Consider the following 25,083-nt stretch of genomic DNA (forward strand, 5'->3'; position numbering starts at 1 on the left):
GTAACCGTTTCAGGGGCCTTCTGCACTCTTCCTTCAGGTGTCAGAACGGGGCAGAGTGTACATACCCCGTCCAATTCTTGGACAACTTCAACACACTACCCCCCTTCAGAGGAAAGAACCTCCTGAACAGCTTAGCTACACCTCAGGCTTCTGAATCCCTTATTAAAAAATGGGAAAAGGGGCTTCTCTGGTGGCGCAGTGGTCGAGAACCTCCCTGCCAATGCAGGGAACTCGGGTTCGGGCCCCGGTCCGGGAAGATCCCACATGCCGCTGGGCCCGTGAGCCATGGCCGCTGAGCCTGCGCGTCCGGAGACTGTGCTCCGCAACGGGAGAGGCCACAACAGTGAGGCCCGCGTACCGCAAAAAAAAAAAAAAAAAAAAAAAAAGGAAAACGGAGGTCTCGGGGGTAAATGGTTCTCGTGGGTATAGAAACCACTTAACAAGGTCAACCCCAAAGGAAATGGGGTTTTCAGAAGAAATCTTTTGGAGAGAACTGCTTGTTCTCAGTATAAAAAAACAGGGCAAAAATGGAGGTCGCCCAGGAGGTTGCCTGCCAGCCTGTTAGAAATGAAGCTGATTTCCACCACAATTCCGGGAGACGTCTAATTCGTATTTCTTTTCAGCATCAAAGTCAGCCGCCCGAAACACTGCAAAAACAACTTCTTTGCCTCCTCAGTATTGCGCACGCGCCCCTCGCTCCGTTTTCCCTTGGTCTTAAGCCCCGCCCCCTGTGCGTCCTTCGAGGAGGGTTGGGAGCGGAGAGCTCGCGCGACCGCTCTTCCCCCAGTCTTCTCCAGCACATCGTCGCAAACGGGGCCGGAAAGCGTGGCGGCGCAGGCGCAAGCGCAGAGAGCGGAGGCGGTGGTGGTGGCGGCCGCTGGCCAGTGTAAGATGGCGGCGGCGGTGGTGGCGGCAGTGGACGGGGCGGCTGGGCGTGGAAGAGTCGGAGCAGCCTCTGGCAGAAGGATGACCCAAGACAGGAAGCAGGCTGCTGAGCCTCGCCGGCTCCCGTGCTTGTAACTGCCCCAGCCGGACACCCCCCCCTTGACCTACCCGGTCCGTGTCTCGTTCCGGCTTGGCCTGCCCCCCTCTCCCCTGGCCCACTCTTCTTCAAGATAGGTTTGACTCCTTTCCCAAGCTCCCAGGGCTCAGGGCTTCTTCCCCTGACCTGAGTCACCGCCGGGAGGATTGGCTGCCTTTCCCTCAGGTCAGCCCCAGGGTTGACCTCAGGAGCCTGCCCCGCAATCTACAGGGACGTCTTGCCTCGTCGGGTGACCCATTTGTGTGCGCTTTTCTCCCCTTTAGATTGGGGGACGCGGCTCCCCCTGCGTTTCCCCGTCACCTCAGGACCACCGCGCAGTGTGCCCCCTCCCCCATCCCGAGTTCTCGGGCCCAGCACCTTGTACGGAAGGCCGAGGTCCAAGATTACCCCGCAGTCAGTTGTTGCTGTCTGTTCCTGTACCTTTTGTAATGTAATTCTCGTAGCCTGCTTCCCCTCACCCCTAAATCTTTCAGGACACCGTAGAACGGTCCCATTTGGTCCCTGTTAGTTGGAAAGCATCTGGTGGCTTGAGTTTCTGACTCATATGATTGTTGCTGGAGTCTCTGTAAACAAACCGGCATTAGCGCTATCACGTTCTCCCCGGGATTTCCCCCCTGCTCTGTGGCTTCTTGTTGAGAGGTTTGGTTAGGGGTTAGCGTTGAAAAGATTCAGGTTTTCCTTTTAAATGACTTATACGTTTTAGTGGAGCTGGGAGATTACTTGCCTGGTTCCTTTAATTTCTGTAACTGTAAGTTATTTGTTCAGTAGTCAGAATTAGATAAATTACGGTGGTTCTGAATAGTTCTGAGGAGGTCTAAAAAATACTAACACGTATTCATACATATTTTTTATTATGTTTAGTAGAAGAGACACCTTTGCCATTTAAACTTTAACTTTTCTCAGTCCTTCAGTGAATCTACAGACCTATTTTCTCAGGAGCTCAGCCTGGCCCTACTTCAGTGATAAAGGAGGAAAGGTGAGTAGGAGTTGAAGGCATTTAAATTCCTGAGTGCAAGACAGACCCTACCCTGGTGCTCAAGTGCTGACCACTAGTCATAAAATTCCTACCACAGTTTCCCAAAGAGTCGGGTATTGTTCTTGGCTTTGTTCCAGCTCTGGTTAAATTACTTTTACAAGTTTAATTGGCTCTGCGCCTCTTGACTTTCTGTCCTAAACTATTGCTGTATATCTTCACATGACTACAGTTAAGCCTAGAAGTGAATGTATCTCCCTCTTTCTTTATTCATTTGCCTTGTGTTTTGCCTTTGTGCGGATCGTGTTTCTTACACTGTTAAAAGCTGGGAACTAGTTTGCCTGAGTTCTGTTTAGCTTTTTGTCAAATCAAGTCTCTTTGCCTCTCAGGACTTTAGATTGTCATTTCTTGCTATGGACAATATTTAGCTGCTTTTAACTAAAAACTAGTGAGTGATGAGTGGTGCTGCCTTTAGTTGGTGACTGTGTCCAGTCCACCTCAGAATTCCAACTTTTCAGGACACAGTGATAAATTTTGGGTAAAAAAAAAGAAGTAGTGGTGCTCTTTTATATCTGGTCTGAAGAATTCTTGGTTAGCAGAGGAATCATCCTGTGCATTCAGCAGCATGGGCCAGTGCCACAGAGGGAGTTAGGACATACTTGTAAACGTAATTTTTGTAAGGGTGTTGGATTTCTGGTAGCAGAGAATAGTGCTGTGGTTGAGTTTCATAGGCTGTGACGGGAGAGCTGAGTGGCTCTGGGAGGTAGGCCTGGCTGATTCTTAATATCTTCATGATTTGTAGTAGGAAGAGCTTGAGTGTGACATTGGTGAGTTTTATTCCACACAGTGTTCTGACTAGAAATTGCTCATTATGAACTAGAATAAGATTATTATTGGCAGTATGTGTGTGTATCAATAAGATAAAAAGGGGAAAATACAGTCTTTAGAACTGGGTAGGTCTGGGTTTAAATACTGTACTAAGATTTATTAGCCATGTGACGTTGGGCAAGTTACTTAAACTTTTCTGAGTCTTAATTTCCACATCTGTAAAAGTGGGATAATACTGCTTATGTCCTAGTGTCATTGTCAGTATTGTATGAGGAAGCTTATATAAAGGTCTTAAATTATGCCTAGCCCAAGATGGACACTAAAAAAAATACTTTTTCTTTTCTTTGCACATCATTGATATAGCTTTGAATAAGTTATACGTTAGTTTACACTTCTTTGCATTTTGCTTTTGAACACGTTTTTCTGGTTAATTTTTCAGATTCATTTTTTTTAAATTGATTTTTATTTTTGGCTGCGTTGGGTCTTTGTCGCTGTGTGTGGGCTTTCTTTAGTTGTGGCGAGCGGGGGCTACTCTTTGTTGTGGTGCACGGGCTTCTCATTGCAGTGGCTTCTCTTGTTGCGGAGCATGGGCTCAAGGTGCGCTGGCTTCAGTAGTTGTGGCACGCGGGCTCTAGTGCACAGGCTCAGTAGTTGTGGCACACGGGCTTAGTTGCTCCGCGGGATTTGAGATCTTCCCGGACCAGGGATCTTCTTAACCACTGCGCCACCAGGGGAGCCCTTCAGATTCATTTTTAATTGGTCAGCTTAGATGTGTTCTTTGTAGGTGCCCACCTAGGGTTGTCTTCTGAACATGATTCAGTTTAGTCTGGTGGGAGTTCAAGACCAGAGGACAGGAATATTAGATGTTGATGTATGTATATTTCTAAATGCATTCTTAAATTAAACATCAATAAGTTTCCTTTGTTCTTTGCTCCTGCCTCTTGGTCTCTCTTTTAGCTCACCTAATCAGAATTGACCTAAGTATTGTAATTCCTTTCCTTCCAGCTGCAGTGTTGTTCACCACCTCAGCTCCAGCTACCTCTTATGCCTTTTCCTTTTTGCCATAGAAGGAATACATTTTTTTTTTTTTTTTTTTGCAGTACGCGGGCCTCCCACTGCCGTGACCTCTCCCGCTGCGGAGCACAGGCTCCGGACGCGCAGGCCCAGCGGCCATGGCTCACGGGCCCAGCCGCTCCGCGGCACGCGGGATCCTCCCAGACCGGGGCACGAACCCATGTCCCCCGCATCGGCAGGCGGACTCTCAACCACTGCGCCACCAGGGAAGCCCAGGAATACATTTTTTTTCCAAGCTGTTGGGCTCTGCAGTGGTCCTCATCAATAGCTAATCAAAGAACTAGACCATGAAAAGGTCTCCTTTCTTTCTGAAATAAATCTGGGCTAGGGAGTTAGGAATGCAGAGTTTTTTATTTCATCTCCCCAGCTGGACCATCTTAATAATATGACAGCACAGATAAAAAGTTTTTAACCTCTTGTTGGTTTTTCTTTCACATCTTTTTGAGGGAGGTAAGGGCACATGAAAATTAAGAAAGTTGTTGATAATAACATTGCTATGAAAGCAACTGTGTTCATTCAGGCCAGTGATCAACTTAGAGTTGACCAACTTTCATTACCACCATCTAGGGTCTAAATTCTCTCTGTTCAAAGGTAAAGACTCTTGGGGTGGAGGGTAGTGAGGTGCATTTTATTATTTGTGTTATTTATGAGGTCTAGAGTTCTGTGTTCAGCAGGGCGAGAGTGGGTGTGGGAGGAGAAAAGGCAGTATGTTCAAAGAGGCATAATTTTGACTGTTCCTTATTACTGTATGTGCTGGGTAAGAACCCACTCCCACCATCACCACTCCCAAGAAGGGCTTCACATTTTATGCTCCAGGTGACACCTGTGTATACAGTGAATCAATATTTTTAGTCTTTAGACCACAACTGTAAAATTCTTATATTTCTGAAGATATTTTATATTTCAGGGTGTTGCATAAGAATTGTTGCACCTTACTAAGAAGTATTTCCTACCGTGGCTGCAGTGGGAGGCTAGGTATGCTTATGACCTTAGTTCCCACCACCAACCTGACAGGGCATTTTATTCAGCAGCCTGTTAAATGTATAAGAATCAGCCTCAGTGCTATGATCCTTAGTTTTGACTAGGATCAACCTAAGACAGAAGCTTGTCTTCAGAGAAAGCTAAAAGAAATGTCTTTTTGTTGCCAGTTTAAAACAATACTGGCATTTCAAAAGCAAACGGACTCCAATAGAAGACGTTCTATAGAAGTATGCCCTGTTGTGGGAGACTGAGATCTTCAGAGTTTCATGGTCTAGGTCCTGTATTCTATCAGGTGAGTTACAGGCTTTAAAAATCATGAAGTGACGGGTTGACCTTTGTTTTCAGTAGATAGATTTATTTCTGGATTATTTCTACTGTAGAAAAGTTATTCTAAACATGTCTAGGAAGTGTCCAGATTATAAAAGACAGAGTTATCCAAACAGCTTTTTATTGCATCACATTGGTGCTAGTTTTTAAGATTGAATTAGTTTTTTTGTTTTAAAGCAGATTATCAGTGAACCAAGGTAATCTGTTATTTACCCTCAGCCATTTGGAACCCAGGCAACTGAAAGAATTGAATCAGCAACAGTCATGGAAGTAGTGACTATGTATATCTTAGTTTCAGAGCCAAATGCTGGTGATTTTAGATTAGCTTTACAGTAATATTGAAAGCTTTTCATCTTTCATTTTTGTGAGTATATCCAAGAAACTTCATCACTGTTAAAATTGGTCAGAAAAAGGGGCTACCTGTTCTTGTTTACTGATTCAGTTATTCTTGGAGTGAGAAGAAAGTCCTTGAAAGGTCTTTAAAAATTAGAGTGTGATACATTTTATGAATTGGTCACTTCTTTATAGCAGTCTTTATCTCTACCTCTACAGGACGTAGTTTCTGGGCCAGAAGCCCAGTTTCTCAAGTACTGCCTTAACCCAAGGAATGTGTATGCCAAAGATAAACTAATGAATTAAGGCTGCCCTGAGTTTGCAAACAGGGCATGGTGAATGATTAATTTGACAAAGATGGCATCTTATTAATGAATCGTAGTGTGTCTAAATGGATTGGGTTATTGCAAAAATTTTCTTCATTGTATCTGAGAGGTTAGATATTTGCTCTTATCCTCTGAGGATACTATTTAAGGAGGTCTGGGCAAGTTCTAATGTGAAGCATCCATGCTTGCCTGACATCTTTTTTTGTTGTTGTTGTTGTTAGCCATCTTGAAAGCTATTATAGGATTTACCTCTAGTGGTAGCCAAGAGGCTATATTCCTCTGGTGCACTTTAAGCATTGCCACATTATCAGGTATGTTTTTAACCTTACTTAGGACCCACATTATACTCTGTTCTCTAGTCTCGTGCAGATAGGAGGGCACTTCTTGATGTTTTTAGCCTCTCTTTATTGTTTTATCATAAGTGTACCCTTTCATCTCTGTAGTGTCCTTTCAGACAATTTAAGAAAAATTTGAAATGTGAATGGCAAAAACTGGTAATGGGGACTGGATTCTGATGTAAATATAAATCATTTCATAGTGGAAACACAATGAAATTTCCTAAGAAATGGGTTTTCCTTAAAATGATTTAAATTGAGATGAATGTGCTTAAATGTTATTATAAAACATTCCTTAGCTCTGTTGCTAGAGATAGCACTTAGTGCATTCCTAACATACTCTGAAATACTGTTAGTAGAATTAAAGCCAATAAACTATAAACACAGGGCATTTGGTGTTACCGACAGGGAGAGAAGGCATTCATCCAATGGAGGAACAGAGCTCCTTGTTTGTAGTATAGTTGATGTAGAAATTCTTACCTTCCTTATCATCATTTGTGACGATAGCTTTGAAGTTCTCATCTTGGCTATCTTCTGAACCTTAGAAAGGGAGAAGACTTAAAGAGACTTATGCTGTGGGCTCCTGTGTATATTGCTTTACCCCAGTTCATAGAATATGAATGTGCTCAAAAGAAGGTATTAACGGAGTTCTCTGAATTCTTTGAAAGGCCAGTGAGAGTAGGTAAGCAGATTTTATAGACTTGGAGCTGTGTGTTGATTTGTGTACAATGTTTGGAGGATCATTGTTGAGTGGTGAAGAAGCCCAGGCTTCTCTAGGAAATGCAGTCTGAAATCAGAGATGAGAAGCTAGAAAAGTAATATAGATGCCTACCACGTACAGACAGCCAGTTGCAAATGTTGTGTTTAATCCTCTAAACCAGCTCCTTCAGGGTAATGATATTGTCCCATTTTACAAAAGAAGAAACAAACTCAAGGGTAGATGGTTGAAGTAGAATTCAAACTGAGGTCTGACGGACACCAAAGCTCTTTTCTTTCCATTATACCATATACTGTCTTTAAAAACCAGGGCTAGGGCTTCCCTGGTGGCGCAGTGGTTGAGAGTCCGCCTGCCGATGCAGGGGACGCGGGTTCGTGCCCCGGTCTGGGAGGATCCCACATGCCGCGGAGTGGCTGGGCCCGTGAGCCATGGCCACTGAGCCTGTGTGTCCAGAGCCTGTGCTCCACAACGGGAGAGGCCACAGCAGTGAGAGGATCGCATACCGCCAAAAAAAAAAAACAAAAAAAAAAAACCAGGGCTCTTCAGTGCCAAGTGATGAAGCAAATTGAGCTGAAAGGTAGATCAGTACTTTTATTTTAATTAATTTATTGTTTATTTTTGGCTGTGTTGGGTGTTCGTTGCTGCGCATGGGCTTTCTCTAGTTGCGGCGAGCGGGGGCTTCTCTTCGTTGCGGTGCACAGGCTTCTCATTGCAGTGGCTTCTCTTGTTGCAGAGCGTGGGCTTTAGGCACACAGGCTTCAGTAGTTGTGGCATACGGGCTCAGTAGTTGTGGCGCACGGGCTTAGTTGCGGCATGTGGGATCTTCCTGGACCGGGGCTCAAACCCGTGTTCCCTGCATTGGCAGGCGGATTCTTAACCACTGTGCCACCAGGGAAGTCCATCAGTACTTCTTATAAAAGTGTATTTAAAGTATAAAAGGTCTGTCCAAATGACAATATGAATGAACACATTTTTGAATTGTTTAAACATGGGTCTCAGGTTATGATTAATTGGTAGCCTAATAAGTTTTTTATGGAAATAATTTTAATGGACTTAACTGAAGAGATAGCTGAATCCTTTTATTTTATGATACTTGAATAGGGAGAAAACCAGCATCCATTCCTGAGGTAATTCCATGGAAAAGCAGTTCTGAGTCTTACAGCCTTTTCTCAGTTTGCACCTTTCTGTACTCTGTAGCATTTGAAACAAGAACCATCCCCACTTTCTTGAAACCTTTTCCTCTCTTGACTTCCAAGTCATTTAAAACTGTTACTCTTTCAACTTCCCTGAGCATTTCTCTCCCTCTTTCTTTTTTTGAAGGATAGGTATTCCCCAAGATTTTTTTCCTTTCTTGAGTCCTTAATTTATTTTTGCTTTTTAGTGAGGTATAATTTACAAGGGATTTGATTTTGAAGCTTATCTGTACAAATAATTCTCAAGCCTGTATCTCTGGCCCTAATTTATTTCTCAGATTTCAGACATACATTGATTTTCCACTTACTTTCCTGACATGTCAACTTGGATTTTAAACGTAATCAAAATCAAATTCCTCTCTTCCCCCACATGCCAGTCTCTCGTTTATGGCACTAGATTTCCTCTGTGCACCCAGACTCAAACTTGTCTTTTTTATTTTTTGAGCTTTGTTACTGCTTATTGAGCCAAATTCTATCAATTCTGCCTCTACAGTGTTTCACACGTTGACCCCATTCTTTTAATTTCCTCTGCCATCAGCCTAAGACAGGATCTCATTGCTTCTTAACTTTGGCAACTGTACATTTCAGTCCATCTTATTATCCTTAACAAAATCTTCCTGATGACACACACACACACACACACACACACACACACACACACACACACACACACACACACACACACACACACACACACACACACACACACACACACCCCCCCCCCCCCTTCTACTATACTTCACACACACACACCCCCCTTCTGCTGTACTTCTTAACTAATGAACTGTACCCCAGCATCTAGCCAAGCCAGACTACCCATGTATTTTGTTGAACATAATCAGGTTTTTCATCTTCCATGTCTTTTCTCATGGTGGTCCTGATGGGATAGCTTCCTCAGTTCTACCCATTGAAATCCTCTCCTTCCTTCAAAGTCCAGTTTAAAAGCTAATTTCTCCATAGAAGCTTTTCCTTTCTCCCTGACTAAACATAATCCTTTACTCTGTTGAACTACAACAACATTCTGTTTATATTTTCTTTTTTTTTTTTTCCTTTTTTGGCTATGCCACTCGGCTTGCAGTATCTTAGCTCCCTGACTAGGGATTGAACCCGGGCCATGGGAGTGAAAGAGCTGAGTCCTAACCACTGGACTGCTAGGAGATTCCTTTTTTTTTTTAAGATGGTACTGACACTTGTGTCTCTTGTATCATAGTTGTATACCTGTTTTCCTAATTGCTTATTGGCTACAAAAGGTATTATGACTGCCTTATTTATATTTGTAGATCCTGTATTGCCTTGTACATTGTTGCATTACTAGCATGTCTCTGTACAAATGGGCCACTGGGTGGTGCCAGAGGCCTATAATTTAGAGAAAAAAGGGAGGCTGGAGCTGCTATACAGTTGGGCTACCCAGTGCTGTTACATCTTCTGCAAGATAGGAATAGAGATTAATTTCCCTGATCCAGAAACGTTTATAGTTTCTGCTCCTCTGTCCCGTTTACCAGAGGAGACAGTGTAGTATATTTAACTCCTCCGAGTACTTTAATAGAGAGTAGCCCAGAACTAAAGGCCTGCCCCCCTGTAAACATGTTTATACAGTATGAGTTTCAGCTTCCTTGGGGTCATCCTTTGAATTCAGTGTCTGAAGTTCTCTGATTAATAAACACTGTACTATTAGAGTGGGGCTGGCAGCAGGAGTTGAGAAAGTTGGCTTGGAGAAGTGTTTATTGTGAAGTAGAAAAGCAGTAAGGTAAGGAGAATGAATTTAAATTGAGCCATTTCAGCTTAAAAGCAAAAACTGGGGATGGAGAAAATAGGACTGGTTGATTCCAGATGGACTGTGGGACCTAAGACTGAAAAGCAAATTTGTACTTTGGATGGAGATCAACCCTGAACAGCTGTTCAGTCATGAGTGGTGTGGGACATCTGTCCTCCCAAGAGGAACCAGGGATTGTGTGGCTCTCAGATATGTCTTACTAATAATTGAAGTAGTTTCTACCATCACCTTTCACTTTAAGAGGAAATTCTGAAACCTTGTCTCATTTAAACATGGGTGTCTGTGTAAGAGAGTTGGGCACTTCAGTTGCAGAATGAGACATGCCAAACGAGGCAGCTGGACTGACCCAGCTGGACTGACCCAAGAGAATGCTGAGATTATGTAACTCAAGGGAACTCACTGAGCATGAGTTCAGGTCTTAGTAAAGGGATCAAGGACAGAAATATTATTTACAAGTTGATGTTTCCATTGAACCTGAGGTAAGGTAGAGTTATCAGACCAGTTTCCATAGACCCTAGAGTCCAAAGGAGTTAAAGTGAACTTGAGAGAAATTTAAAAAATAAAAATAAAAAGCGTATGTATACAAATTAATAGTACAACCGTTAGAACTACTTTGGACTACTTTAAGCTTCTGATATTCTTAGTTGTCACCTAGACAGTAGGGTTGAAGACTTTTTATGAGTTTACGATTCATCTTGCCTTTAATGTGGTTCTGATAAGGCAGCTTTGTTTGCAGCAAAAATTCTTCCACATTTTAATTTTCAAGCAAGAAGACCAGACATTTTGCTCTCTTTTATTGTGGCCTATTGACCAGTGTTAGCTAACTTCTATTAATAGTCACAGGCTTGAGAATCTAGTAATTTTAATTGTTGGGTTGTATCTGTCATTTAACACTTTGCATGATTCTCTCCCCCCCTCCCCCCACTCTCTCATTCTCTTTTCTGGCCAGATTGATGGATTGATTGATAATTTACATACAGTAAAATTTACCTTTTGTTTCACTGACCCATTCTTTGGATTCTAACAAATGCATAGTCATGTAACACCACCGTGATGGAGGCATAGAACATTTTAATCATTCCAGCAGGTTTTCTCATGACTGTTTGAGTTAGTTCCTTTCCCCCAAATCCCAGAAATGACTGATTTGCTCTCTGTCCCTATAGTTTATCTTTTCTGGAACGTTCTACAAATGGAGTCATGTTATGTAGCTGTTAGAGTCTTGCTTCTTTCACTTAGCATAACACATTTGAGATCCATTCATGTTGCTGTATATGTCAGTAGTTCATTGTGTGATGGACCACAATTTTTATCCATGACCTGGCTGAAAACCACTTGCTTTTAGTTTTTGATGCATCTAAGTAAAGCCACTAAAACACTTACATTTAGATTTTTAGGTGGATATGTAGTTTCATTTTTCTTGAGTACATACCTGGGTAGGATTCCTGGGTTGTATGGTAAGTGTATGTTTAACTTTATTTAAAAAAAACTGCCGAACGGTTTTCCAAAGTGACTACGTACCATTTTACCTTTCTCTGAGCAGTGTGTGAGACATTAGTTGCTCTACTCCTTGTAAGCACTTAATAAAGTAAACTTTCATTATTATTATTTAAAAATTTTTAACTTCTAATAGGTGTGTAGAGGATTCTCATTGTGGTTTTAATTTGTATTTTCCTAATGACTAATAATGTTGATCATCTTTTTCAAGTGATTGTTATTTAGTTGTGAGAGAAATTAAATATATTCCGATTGCTGTCAAATACGTCTTTTTTTTTTTTTTGCGGTACGCGGGCCTCTCACTGTTGTGGCCTCTCCCGTTGCGGAGCACAGGCTCCGGACGCGCAGGCTCAGCGGCCATGGCTCACGGGCCCAGCCGCTCCGCGGCGTGTGGGATCTTCCCGGACCAGGGCATGAACCCGTGTTCCCTGCATCGGCAGGCGGACTCTTCAACCACTGCGCCACCAGGGAAGCCCTCAAATATGTCTTTTGCAGATATTTTCCTCTAGTTCATTGCTTGTCTTTTCGTTTTTTTATGTGTCTCTTGAAGACTAGATTTTTAATTTTGATATGTCCAGTTAATTAATTGTTTCTTTCATGGTTTGTGCTTTTTTGCATTCTATCTTAAGAAATATTTTCCTAGGGGACTTTCCTGGCGATCCAGTGGTTAAGACTGTACTTCCAGTGCAGGGGGCGCGTGTTCGTTTCCTGGTCAGGAGACTTAAGCTCCCACATTCCTCACGGTGTGGCCAAAAAAAAAGAAATATTTGCCTAACCTGATGTCACAAAGATTATCTATTTTGTTTTTCTTCTGGAAGTTGTATTATTTTAGCTTTTACATTTAGGTCTATGATCCATTTTGAGTTAGTTACTTTTTGTATATTGTACAATGTCCAAGTCGAGTTTCTTTTTTTTAAATTTGGATGTCCTGTTGTTCTAGTATACCCGGTTTCTTGTATAAATCTTTCATCAATATTAGGATAAGAAAGCAGCCCCGTTGGTTTTAAACAAGAGATGTTTGGTGCCTCTTCCACAAAGTACTCTTACATCCTGTTTTAACTCCCCCTCTGCTTGATTTTTAGTTAATATTTTGTCATGTATTTGGTTTAAAATTTAAGGCCTTTTTCTTATTAAGACAGGAGGAATGTAGGTCACTGGAATTTCTTAGGTAGAAATTAAAATGACACCTGGGTCTTTTTTCCCCATCCTCCAATAGTTTACTCTTTAACCTTCACTTTGGCAGGGGTTATGGTTATTTTTAGAGTACAGGCAGTAGAGCTAATCTAATTAAACTCCCCCAGCTACCTGGGGCAGTGAGCTCATCAGCTCTTCCAAGCTCAGATTGGTTTGCTCTGGACTGGATTTTACATGGAAATTGATCAAGGTAAAAACAGTGGATTTGTTGGGAATGGAGTGCATTAAAGAGTGAAGAAGGTAATTTAAGTTTGGGATCAGATATGGTCCCTACCTCAGATTTATAAGGTTGTATTCTTTGGTGATGGAAGAAATTCTAGAGTGACTCCTGTACTTAAGACCTAGGGCACAGTCATAGCACCTTAGCCTGCTTTAATTTGGGCACTTACTCTAATTTCTACCCCAGAATTGAGATGGTTTTAAGTTTCTTCATTTTGACAGACATTTATATGATAACAACTCATCCCCAAAGTAATTGTATTTTATCAGTGTCATCGAAGTTTCTTGGCTTCTTAGAGACGTGATCCCCCAAAATGGGAATGTATGTACTCCAAGGGATATGGAAGATGATCCAGTGGTGTATAGGGAGGGAATGTTGAAATTTTAAGTTTTTTCTAGAAAAATCAAGCTTAATATTTAATGTGAATTGATTAAATGTGGGTTCATGCTCAGAGTTTTCACTGATAGAAGTTCATAATCAGTTTTGAGATCACTGCTCTAAGAGTGTCCTTCTGCAGAAGTTTTAACATATAATTTTGTTTAACTGTACCATCTCTGGAATTACTAATACTGTTTTACAAAAGAAGAAAATGAAGCCCAGAGAAGATTAAGCAGCACATCCAAGGTCACATCACAAAGTTTGTTAATAACTTAGCTAGTACTAGAACCCTGGACTTCCAATTTTCAGCCTAGGACTACTTATACTAAACTCTGTGGCCCCTAAAATGTGACTTTTAGAAGCTCTCTGCCTATCAGCTTGGTGATGAAACAGAGTTGACATAAGCATTCATAGGTTTTGTTCTGTTTCTGAATTTAGGAATAAATTCTGTGAACTTTTTTCCTCAAAGAAAAGATCGCTTCTTGCAAGAACCTTAAACCAGTGTCCCAGAAGATGAGCTTTACAACCTCTGGGTATAGGTTCAACCTCATGGCTCTCCTTTTCTGAGAAGTGGTTCTCAGAGCTAGGTAAGCATTAGGCATTTGGCACCTCCTGCCTAGCAAATGTGTTTTCTAGAGCCACTATGAGTCTAAAGTTCAGGCAGTCTGGGCTTCTGTAGAAGTTGATGAGATTCAGTTTTGAGAAAGGGTCTCTGGAGCTGCTCAATACTTCTCTAGGAGTGGATAACAGTGAGATGGGAAGTATGGTGTGGTTGACAGTCTTGATTCTGGAGGTGAGAAGGCATCAGTTCTCTTCTCAGTTGACCATAAGGTATGCCTATGACCTTAGTTTTAAATCTTAAAGTAGTACAGTTGTTTTCCCTGCTTCATAGAACTTTTGCAATTAATGTAATTAATTTAAACCCTAGGTGAGGAAGAAGATATTGCTGAGCTACTGAAGAATATAAACAGGGACTACTGAGAGGAAAAAAACAAGTGTTGTGTGAGCAGTGCTGTACAAAAATACATCATTGAAGTAGGAGGAGGGAAACAGCCTGCTCTGCAAACAGCTCTTCACTGTTTTTCTTTATGTGGCTTCACAAATCTGTTTTTTGTTGGCATTGTCTTTCATCATCACCCTTCCAGGTGTCCCTCCCTCAAATTCAGCCTCAGTCCTGCTCTTGCATTATTTCTACTCCCCCACCCTGGCCTAATGTGAGCAAGCTTTGGGCAGCTGTCTCTTGGCAGAGGACACTTTAAAAAAATTTTTTGAAGCAACTTGGATTTTTGTAGAGGAGAGAAGCGGGTAAAGATAAGGATGGGGCTGCTTCTGGGATAATTGTTATGGGAATGAAAGGACTGTTGAAAGATTAGAGGCCAGTGTGCCTGGGTACAAGGACTGGAGTCATAATCATACTTTGTCTTTTCAGTGCCTTTTGTCCAAGGCACTGAAAGGGCTTAACAAAATTCTGGTCTGAATAATATTATTCTTTGCTCTTTGGACTTTGCTTGAGGTGGGAGTGAGGCCCTGAAAAAATAATGACTGTATTATAGTGGTATAAAAGGAATAAAGCTAGGTACCCCGACTCCTAGTTAGGGCTTTGCTAAACAGACAAACCTGGTGAAAGTTGGTGGAACTAGGTGAAATAGTGCTTGCCATTTTATGAAATGGACTGAGATGGTTTTAATGGAAATGTTGCACTTTCTTTTCCAGCTTTGCACTTGGTGACTGACTTACTAGTCATAAAAGGGAAGAAAAAACGTTTTAGGTTCTTTTTTAGGGGTAGGATACTCCTGAGTTCTAATTTGCTCTGCTTCTTATAATCCTTAGTTAATATCTGTGCCTGTATGTTTGAAGCTAGGCATCTGAATGACCATAAAGCTCAGGCTGTTACCCCAAGAGCTCAGTTTCTTCTATCTCTGCTGTTCTGTGTGTGAAATGATATTCAGAGTCTGACCTTCCTCTTCATGTTGTGAAGGCAAGTGTTTCATAGAGTTTGTGGATACATACGATGATTATTTACAACAGAAAGTTTTTGCCTTAGAGGGTAGTGCTGAAGCTAGCTTTTTGAATTAAGACTCTGCTTGCTTGCAATACATGTCACTTGATATAGACCTGCTGTTCCAGGATTTATTTCAGTTCCTTCTTTCCCATCTGAAAAATCACTGCCAATTACTCAGTGAGAAGAAATGGCAGTTAGCCTCCCAAAGATATGTCTCTTTATGGAATTTAGACATGGGGGGATAATATCTGGCATAATTTTCAGCAGCTGAGAAGCCCTGCTGAGAACACACAAAAAAATCAATTTTGTAAAAATGACAAAGGCTGTACATTGTTAAATCTCCTGGTGCCTTTTATCATCTTTCCCAGATTGTTTCCTAATTGTTTCATTTTCTTACTCTTCTCGATCCAGGCTGGCTGCAGTAAACATCATTCAAGATGTCCAGCAAAGGGAGCAGCACAGATGGCAAAACAGACTTAGCTAATGGTAAGGGGCCATAATGAAGGTGAAGCTATTTTTGCTATCGACTGAGGTTCTCCTCCTCCCGCAAAGAGAGTGGAGACTTGGATTTTAGCGGAGGGAAGGAAATCTTTCCTAAGAATGAACTCTTGGAGGGAGACGCAAGAGGGAAGAGATACGGGAACATATGTATATGTATAACTGATTCACTTTGTTATAAAGCAGAAACTAACACACCATTGTAAAGCAATTATACTCCAATAAAGATGTAAAAAAAAAAAAAAAAAAAAAAGAATGAACTCTTCCTGTGTTGTTTTGAGTGTAGGAAACTACACAGGAAACACCTTGGACTACCTGGTACTTTTGCTCCTTCAGCTTTTATCTGATTGTTTTCAGAAGATCAATAATAGAGTTGTCCCTCTAAGAGGTCAAGTGGTTTGGAATTTTGTAAGGGTGGACAAAACCTAGGAGATGCTGTTAATAAAGGAGAAAAAGAAGATCCAATTGGTGGTGGAACCAAGGGAGTTGTTGGGAAGGCAAGGCTCCCCAGTTATAAGGAGAGGTCTCTTTTCACAGTAGATCATAGTTCAGTAGAGATAATTAGATAAGAGATGAAGTTATAAATAGCTGCAGTTGGGGCTTTTTTCTTTCTTTTTCTTTTCTTCTCTTTCTTCCTTTTTTTCCTTTCCTTCCTTCCTTTCTTTCTTTCCCTCCCTCCTTCCCTCCCTTCCTCCTTCCCTCCCTCCCTCCCTGCTTCCTTTCCTTCCTTCCACCAGTGCTACCAAGTATTAAATCACTGGGTCTACTGCAGATTTGAAGGCAGAATATCATGATTCTGGTAGAGTATAGCTACTACCTGGGTTATTTGACCAGTGCATCCACTCTGGGCCAACTTCCAAACTAGAGAAGGTCCTTCAAATGGATATAGTTGGGCAGTATAGTGTTCAGCATTCCTCAGCACCTTGTAGTTTTAAGATTATCGTCTAAATTCTAGTTGACGTGTTTGGTAGAGCAATGAAGTGAGTAAGGGAAAGGGAGATTTTCAGCATGATGTTTTATTGCCCCTTTGTTCTTTTCTTACCACTGGTGTTCATTTATCTTCTCTAAAGGAGAGTGATTCAGATTTTTCACTAGGCTTAGTTGAAAGGCACAGGATTCTAGAGGGGTTGGAGGTATACAATTGATTTGGAGTTTGGCCATTAGCTAGATCAGGGATTGGCAAATTATGGCCTGCAGGCTAAATCCACAGGCCTGCAGGCTGCTGTTTTTGTAGTTTACTGGAACTCAGTCATGCTGCATTTATTTACATAGTGTTTATGGTTACTTTTGTGCTACAGCAGTGGAGTTGAGTAGTTGTGCCATACACCCATATGGTCCAAAGTTTAGAAGCCTAAACTTTTTATTATCTGGCCCTTTACAGAAAAAATTTGCCAACCCCTAGCTATTATCTTGGTCATTGACTGTTAGTGTCCTCTTGCTGAGCTTACGATATGCTCTGGCCCTTATCTTAATGTGGTAGGGCCCCCAAAGTCATCTTAATTTTAACAATAAATGCTAGGAGTTTTGATGTTTCATTTCTTTTTCTTCTTCTCAGAAGTGATGGGTGTGATATTTTATCCCTTCTCACCACTCCCAATCTCAAACTCAATTTCATTTCAAAAACCACAATTATTAATCTTTCTCAGCATATACAGCAGCCTCAGCAAATGTAGTTCCTGGGAGCAAATTGCTGCACTTTTCCCCTTTTTCTTCCAGTTCCTAGTCGTTTTCACACTGTGCTCTTAGTTGAGGTGCTATTTGAAAAGAGCTGTTTGTGTGTGTCTCCCAACCTTCTGTCACTACTTGAACCAAAAAGTGTGTGTATTGTTTATCTGTTTTCTTTATTGGGCTTTGCCTAAGAGTTCATTGAAAAGAGGTTCCATTGCTTCAAAGATCTTCAGAAATTATTGCTCTAATCCAGATGACTAAGCAAGAAGATATTCCCATTTTGAATCCTTAAACATCAATGTGGTATTGGAGTTGAATAGCTTATACCAGTCACACATAGCTGGTCAGCCTTTCCTACCTAATAGCCTTTACTTCTGGCAAGATAAAATTTATTGTCACCTGAGGAAAGGAGGCCATGAGCAGGTTTAAAATCCTCATTCACCCCCTTCCTTTCTTTACATCTTGACCTTAGTTTGGAAGTTGTGGTCCTTTTGGCCCTAGATAATTGCCAAAGTGCTCACTAGAATATGATTTGGCTGTTAGATAGGAGAATTCAGTATCTAATTTTGGGGATTATATTGCTCAAAGTGACCCAGTTATTTTATAACTACCAATATGGCAGACCTAGAATATGAACTTTTCTTTTCAGGTCCTGCTGTAGTAGCCCTGCTTTTTATCAATTTTATTTATGCTTCCTGATAAAACTTTGTCTCACTAGAATTCCTATATCTAAAACTAGTAATACGATTATTAAATTAATGGAAGTAAGGCAGAATACATTTATCAGCAAAAAAGAGAGCAAGAAGCCACTCAAATGGTCACAATTTCCACTTGTCCCTTGCACTTCCTTCTGGATCCTTGGGGGAAGAAACTGTAGGGTTTAAGAGGTGGGAGGTAGTGGTGCTTTCTCGAAGTGGTAAATAGTCCAACTCTTGCTGGGGATGGCTGTTCTTTTTTAATTTATTTATTTTTATTTATGGCTGCGTTGGGTATTTGTTGCTGCGTGCGGGCTTTTCTCCAGGTGTGGCGAGCGGGGGCTGCTGTTCGTTGCGGCACACGGGCTTCTCATTGGGTGGCTTCTCTTGTTGCGGAGCATGGGCTCTAGGCGCACGGGCTTCAGTAGTTGCAATGTGCGGGCTTGGTAGTTGTGGCTCGCGGGCTCTGGAGCGCAGGCTCAGTCGTTGCGGCACAAGGGCTTAGTTGCTACGCGGCATGTGGGATCTTCCTGGACCAGGGCTTGAACCCGTGTCCCCTGCATTCTCAAGCGGATTCTTAACCACTGTGCCACCAGGGAAGCTCAGGGATGGCTGTTCTTTTTTCTTACGTTCAGCTTAGTTATGTGCTATAACTAATGGATGCCCATCTAGCAAAATAGAGCCTAAGGTAGTTGTATCAGGCATACTTTTATAAAATCTGCCAGTGCTTTGCTTCTTGAGAATTTATTATAATCTTTGGTTGTCCTGCAGTTCTTTATTTGTGTGTGACTTTGGTTTTAATCTTTTCAAGATTCCCTCTCAGAAGGTACTGTTTATAAGCATATGTAATGAAAACATTTTGACCAAAGTTGGTTTCTGGGTCTTTTGGTGTGATGATTTTTTAGACTAAGGAGTGGGAATCCTTCTGGTCACTATCTTACTTCCTTATTTTTCCCCCTCACCTACCCATTCCTCACTAACATGCAGGAAGCCTGTCTAGCAGTCCAGAGGAGATGTCTGGTGCTGAGGAGGGGAGGGAGACATCCTCAGGCATTGAAGTGGAGGCCTCAGACCTGAGCTTGAGCTTGACCGGGGATGATGGTGGCCCCAACCGCACCAGCACAGAAAGTCGAGGCACAGATACAGAGAGCTCAGGTGAAGACAAGGACTCTGACAGCATGGAGGACACTGGCCATTACTCCATCAATGATGAAAACCAAGTCCATGACCGCTCAGAGGAAGAAGAGGATGAAGAAGAGGAGGAAGAAGAGCATCCTCGTCGTCGTGTACAGCGCAAGCGGGCAAACCGTGACCAGGACTCATCAGATGATGAGCGGGCCCTGGAGGACTGGGTGTCCTCGGAGACCTCAGTCCTGCCCCGACCTCGCTGGCAAGCCCTTCCTGCCCTTCGGGAACGGGAGCTGGGTTCAAGTGCCCGCTTTGTGTATGAGGCTTGTGGGGCAAGAGTCTTTGTGCAGCGTTTCCGCCTGCAGCATGGGCTTGAGGGCCATACTGGTTGTGTTAATACCCTGCACTTTAACCAGCGCGGCACCTGGCTGGCCAGTGGCAGCGATGACCTGAAAGTGGTGGTTTGGGACTGGGTACGGCGACAGCCAGTATTGGACTTTGAGAGCGGCCACAAAAGCAATGTCTTCCAGGTGAGGCGAGGGAGCAGATTGGCAACTGAGAAAATCAGGCACGAGTTAGACAAACCTGAGCTGCTGCCTGGAGTAGGAGTGATAGTGAGTTGTGGTAGGAATTAGATATCAGGACTCGGTCCTTCCTTGGCTCCCATAATGACTTAGAGGAGTTAAATACACTGAAAGACTCATGGCACCCTTTTGTTTCCTTGAGCACAGAGACTGTTAGAAGCCTCATTATAATAGAAAGGGTGCTTGGAAATCATCAGGAAGGCACTAAGTGCCATGCTAGGAGGCGTTACAATACAAGAGCAGAGGCTCTTGAACCAATCTAGTTGAGTTTAAATCTTGGTCCAACCCCTTAACTAGCTACGTGATCTTGGGCAAGTTTATTTAACCTCTGTCTTCAGTTTATTTACCTATAGTATAGGGCTAATAACATACAGGATTATGAGGATTAAATAACAGTAGAAGCTAAGCAGTTAGAACCGTGCCTGGTACTTAATAAACGTTTGATAAATATTGTTAATATTGTTATTCTCTGGAAGTTTTACTTGCCAGCCCCATCCATCATATGGTACTAGCCATTTATCCCTAAGCATGTTCTCTTTCCTTCCCCAATATCCCCTCTAGTTTCCTTTTTCTTTGTAGCAAGTTTATGTTTACTTCCTGAGTCAAGGAAGATTTTCTCCTTTTTCCCTTACCTTTCTTTCTTACTGGGTATAGTCCTAGTTCACCTGAGCACTCATACCAGTTCAGCCTTCTAGAAGCAACAGAAATCCTCTCATATCAGAAATTTTTTCTTTTCCTCTCCTTTAACCCTTGGAAGAAATTGGACTTGAGCCAACTGTATAAGAGCAGGAGGTCTAAGTTTCCAGCTGTTGTGTAGCAAAAGTGGATGATTTGGGGTTGTCATCATGTTTTTCCCTCTCAAATTCACCTCTTCAATTTCTCTTGTCCCTTTTTTTTATTCTTAACATCCCAGGCCAAGTTCCTTCCTAACAGTGGTGATTCCACCCTGGCCATGTGTGCCCGTGATGGGCAGGTTCGGGTAGCAGAGTTGTCTGCTACACAGTGCTGCAAGAATACAAAGCGTGTGGCCCAGCACAAGGGAGCATCCCACAAGGTAAGTAAGCCCTTGCCCCAAAGGTGGTGCAGTTCAACTCCTCTGTGGATCTCAGCCAAAGCCCTCCAGTATCTCTGTCCACTGTGTCCCCTTTGTTGTGGTCACCTCCATCACTTCTTTCAGTCCTAGGATTTGTAGGTAAGATGGGAGAAAAAGCAGCCACACTAAACTTCTCAGAAGGCAAGTATTTGAGAGGTCTCTAGATCTTGCACATGGAACATTCACCTGATAATACTTAACTCCTAAGCTGAGCCATGGTTGGTTTGGAGATCCTTGAGGTCTCCTGTGCCTTCCAAACCTTTAAAATTTACTCCTATTGTATTTAGAACATTTTAACAGCTCTAAGGTGCTAGCTGTTGGCTTCTCATATGTGAGAGCTCCAGCTTTTCTGCTCACAACTCTCAGTGCATAAACAGTACTATTTCTGGAAGCCCTATTTAGAGCTGGGAATATAGGCCAAATAATCATGATGGCAGCCAGTGAGGAGCCAAGAGCTGCCTAGTCTCAGAGTAGGCACTGTTTTCTTCCATGCCGTGGAAGGAGGATGGTCCTTTTTTTTTTTTTTTTTTTTACAAACCCTAAGCAAATATGTAGGTGGACCTGGAGTATGCTTTCCTCCCCCATGGCTCAAGAAATATGAAAATTACCTATTTCTTTGATTCTTAAGACTACCCCCAACCCACTAGATAACTAACTTTTAGAACTAAGCTGTAGGGAATGAAACTTGGGTGCCATTTCTCTCCCCACCTGAGAGTGTGGAATTGATTTTGAGGATGAGCCCTAATGGCGGTGTTTTCCTTTGGTATCACTGTTCAGATCCCTTGGAGACTTAATTAAAATAGCAAATCACCTGTCCTTTTGACTTGTATAGAATAAACAAGCTGTGAATAATTCACACAGAGCAAGAGAGAATGGGCTTATTAAATTATCTTCTTTCCTGGGATTTTACAACAAAAAAGGCAGATGTTTCTCTTGCTGAGACATTTTAAATGCAGCCCTTTGTAAAGATAAAGGAATGAGTTAGACAACCTCTAATTTTAATCTTTAGAAACCTCATGCTTTCCCTTTTTTCTCCTTCAGTTGGCCCTGGAACCAGACTCTCCCTGTACGTTCCTATCTGCAGGTGAAGATGCAGTTGTCTTCACCATTGACCTCAGACAAGACCGGCCAGCTTCGTAAGTATAGCAATAGTATTTTTACAGAACTGGATTTCTTGGCTTTGAAAATATTGCATGTGTCCTAGGTAATGCTCAACTCTCTGGTCCATCAGAATGGTTCCTTTGTATTTATGATAAGAAACAGATGAGTTTAGGGCAATTCCTTATTTCTTGGTTGTTGTCTCTTTCTCAGCAGTAAAATACTATTCGCCTGGGGCTTCCCTGGTGGCGCAGTGGTTGAGAGTCCGCCTGCCGATGCAGGGGACACGGGTTCGTGCCCCAGTCCGGGAAGATCCCACATGCCGCGGAGCGGCTGGGCCCGTGGGCCGTGGCCGCTGAGCCTGCGCGTCCGGGGCCTGTGCTCCGCAACGGGAGAGGCCACAACAGTGAGAGGCTCGCGTACCGCAAAAAAAAAAAAAAAAAAAAATACTATTCGCCTGTCTTCATTTCTAAAGCAGGGTTCAGTTATCTTATTATATGTGGGCTTTAATAACTGGATGATCTTCCACTCTCCATTCACTTGGGTGCCACTCAGCTTCCCCACAAGAAGCATGTTCCTAGCAACTTAGAGATATGCTCCTATGTAGTTTTCACTTCAATTTTGTGTAGAAATGTAAAAATTAAATGATAATTCTTGAACAAAAATATTGGTAGTTGTAGTAGAACTCTATCATATCACAGCTCATTTTTACTTGAATCAGAGATTCATAGGTAAATTATATCCCCTTTTAGCTATGTGATATCATAGAAAGAGCATAGCATCTTATTTGGATCCAGGCAGACCTAGATCAAATCTCAACTTGGGCACTACTAGTAATGACCTATATAATCTTTCTGAACTTCAGTTTCTTCAGCCTCACTATGGGTATAATCAGTCAGTCTTATTCTCTCTTTTTCTCGTTTCTGTGAGGATTATTGATAAATGTGTTTGATACCTCAGCATAGTGTCTGGCACCATGGTTGGAACTTATTGAATTGTAGCTACTAATTATTTCAGTTTTCTTTTTTCATTTTTATTGCTCTTATAATAAACAAATATATCTTGTTTTAAAAACTCAAATAATGAAGTATATGGACAAAATGTAAATGCTCCCTCATGTATACCTCCCCTGCCCACCACTTTTCTAGCTATTGATAACCATTGTTAAAAATTTTGAATACCTTTTCAATCCTTTTTGTATACATTTATGTATCTTACTATATACATGTACACTCTTCCCTCCAACATGGGATAATTGTACGTGTATATAAACTTACATACACATATGTTCCTGCAATTTACTTTTTTCACATTATGATGTATTTTGGAGAGCTTTCTACATCAGACCAAAAAGGCCTACCTAATTTTTTCTTTGTAAACATTTTATTTATTTTTATGTGGACCATTTTTAAAGTCTTTATTGAATTTGTTGCAGTGTTGCTTCTGTTTTATGTTTTGGTTTTTTGGCCAAGAGGCATGTGGGATCTTAACTCCCTGACCAGGGATTGAACCCATGCCCCCTGCGTTGGAAGGCAAAGTCTTAATTAACCATGGACCGCCAGGGAAGTCCCTATGGCCTACCTCAATTTTAACCATGACATCTGTGTCATAGCATTGGTGTACCACAGTTTGTTTAACGACTGCCTAGTTGATAGATTATCTACATTATTTATTGTATTGTTAGTCTTAAAAACTATCTTTTTTTTTTTTAATATGCCATTCTGGAAGATTATTCTAGGATCACAAAGTGAGGAAGAACTCAAGATTTCAACTTTTCAGAACTCTCCCCCCTTAAAAATTATCTTAAATCTTACATGTCAATACCAATATTGAGTAAGGGGTGTCCCTAATTTACATAGCATACAAGTAAAATATAAGTTAATATAGGGAATATAATCTTAAGGCTGATTATTATTAGACTTTTATTTTTAGAGAGATAAGTATACAAAAAGTTGTCTAGAAAGTGAAGAATTTAAAATAGTGGTTAAAGGATGGAAATGTTTTTGGCTTGTGGAAAGGATACACTGGTTATTTATATAAAACTTAAGAGGATGAAGATTGAGAGATAATGAATGGATTTCTCCTGGAAAGCAAACAGGCCTGGGTGACAAGGGATCTGCCTTCTAGTACTAGCCTGCAGTTATATAGCTTTGAGAAAATCATTTAATCTCTTAAACTGAATGATGTTTGTTATTTTCAGTTCTCCAGTTCCATGATTCTGTGCTGATAATGGAACATCAGCAAGTTTTCCAGAGTGGAGTGGAAGGGCAAAGATGGAAAAAATGATATGAGTTTGTTTGGTCTGCTCTGGTACAGTGTTGTGAAGCTGAATGAGATCCTATGGATGAGGTTCAGAGGAAAACTACTGTTAGGCCACAAGAAATTGGGAATCTGGTTCAAGTAATGGGCAGAGTACATGACTGGCAGATTATTGAATGTGTAATGAAAAGGTGTAAGCAGAAAATCTGGCTGAGAGTTGATCAGTGGATCTAGGTGCAAGCAGTAATAGGTGGGATAGAAACTAAAAGGGGGAACATAGGAGAAACTTAGAGTAGGAGGAGGTCCAGATCCTGGCCTTAAGAAAGTTTTTGCTTTAGGGGTTGAATTAGTGGAAGGCTAGAATGAGGACTGAATGTGAAGGTCATGGCTAGAATGTGTATCCGTATGTGTTAAGCTGGTGCCTGAACATCTGCTTATATCAGAGACACTTTTTTGTGTGAAGTTGGCATAGGGGAATTTTTCTTTTGTATGTACATAATAGCTGAGATTCTGGAATCTGGTGATATTGGCTAACATCATAGGAGGAGTTGGATTTGGAGCTGTGGGTGGGATATTCATTTAGCCAGCGGAAGCTAGTTTGAGATATTCTTCAGAGGAATCCGTTGGTTTGATCTGTAATTGTTGTTCCCTTTTTCCTGGAACATACCAGCCCGCTAAAGACTGCAAATTTTAAGGCAGAATTTGGTAAATTTGTTTCATATGGCTTTGTGTGCTGCCTTGCTCTGGTGTCAAAACTTTTTTTTTCCTGCTGCCATTATCAATCTTTTTTTTTTTTTTTTTTTTTTTTTTTTTTGTGGTACGCAGGCCTCTCACTGTTGTGGCCTCTCCCGTTGTGGGGCACAGGTTC

At 41.7% G+C, this 25,083-nt stretch overlaps 1 protein-coding gene across 7 annotated transcripts in view; it reads left to right on the forward strand.

Annotated features, from left to right (window-relative positions):
* Positions 1 to 819: 819 nt before the first annotated feature.
* DCAF8 (DDB1 and CUL4 associated factor 8) overlaps positions 820 to 25,083 on the forward strand; it is a 44,764-nt gene continuing 20,500 nt past the window's right edge. Inside the window, exons 1-6 of one of the 7 annotated variants that reach the window (XM_004312656.4) lie at positions 820 to 886; positions 1,946 to 2,018; positions 15,604 to 15,678; positions 19,041 to 19,711; positions 20,679 to 20,819; positions 21,900 to 21,994. In XM_004312656.4, the coding sequence (XP_004312704.1) occupies positions 15,630 to 15,678; positions 19,041 to 19,711; positions 20,679 to 20,819; positions 21,900 to 21,994 (956 nt within the window). In that variant the 5' untranslated portion in view covers positions 820 to 886; positions 1,946 to 2,018; positions 15,604 to 15,629. The other 6 variants (XM_004312654.4, XM_019932538.3, XM_019932522.3 and 3 more) reach the window with 6 other exon arrangements.

The sequence above is a fragment of the Tursiops truncatus genome, chromosome 1 (assembly GCF_011762595.2).
Source record: "Tursiops truncatus isolate mTurTru1 chromosome 1, mTurTru1.mat.Y, whole genome shotgun sequence".
Taxonomy (NCBI): domain Eukaryota; kingdom Metazoa; phylum Chordata; class Mammalia; order Artiodactyla; family Delphinidae; genus Tursiops; species Tursiops truncatus.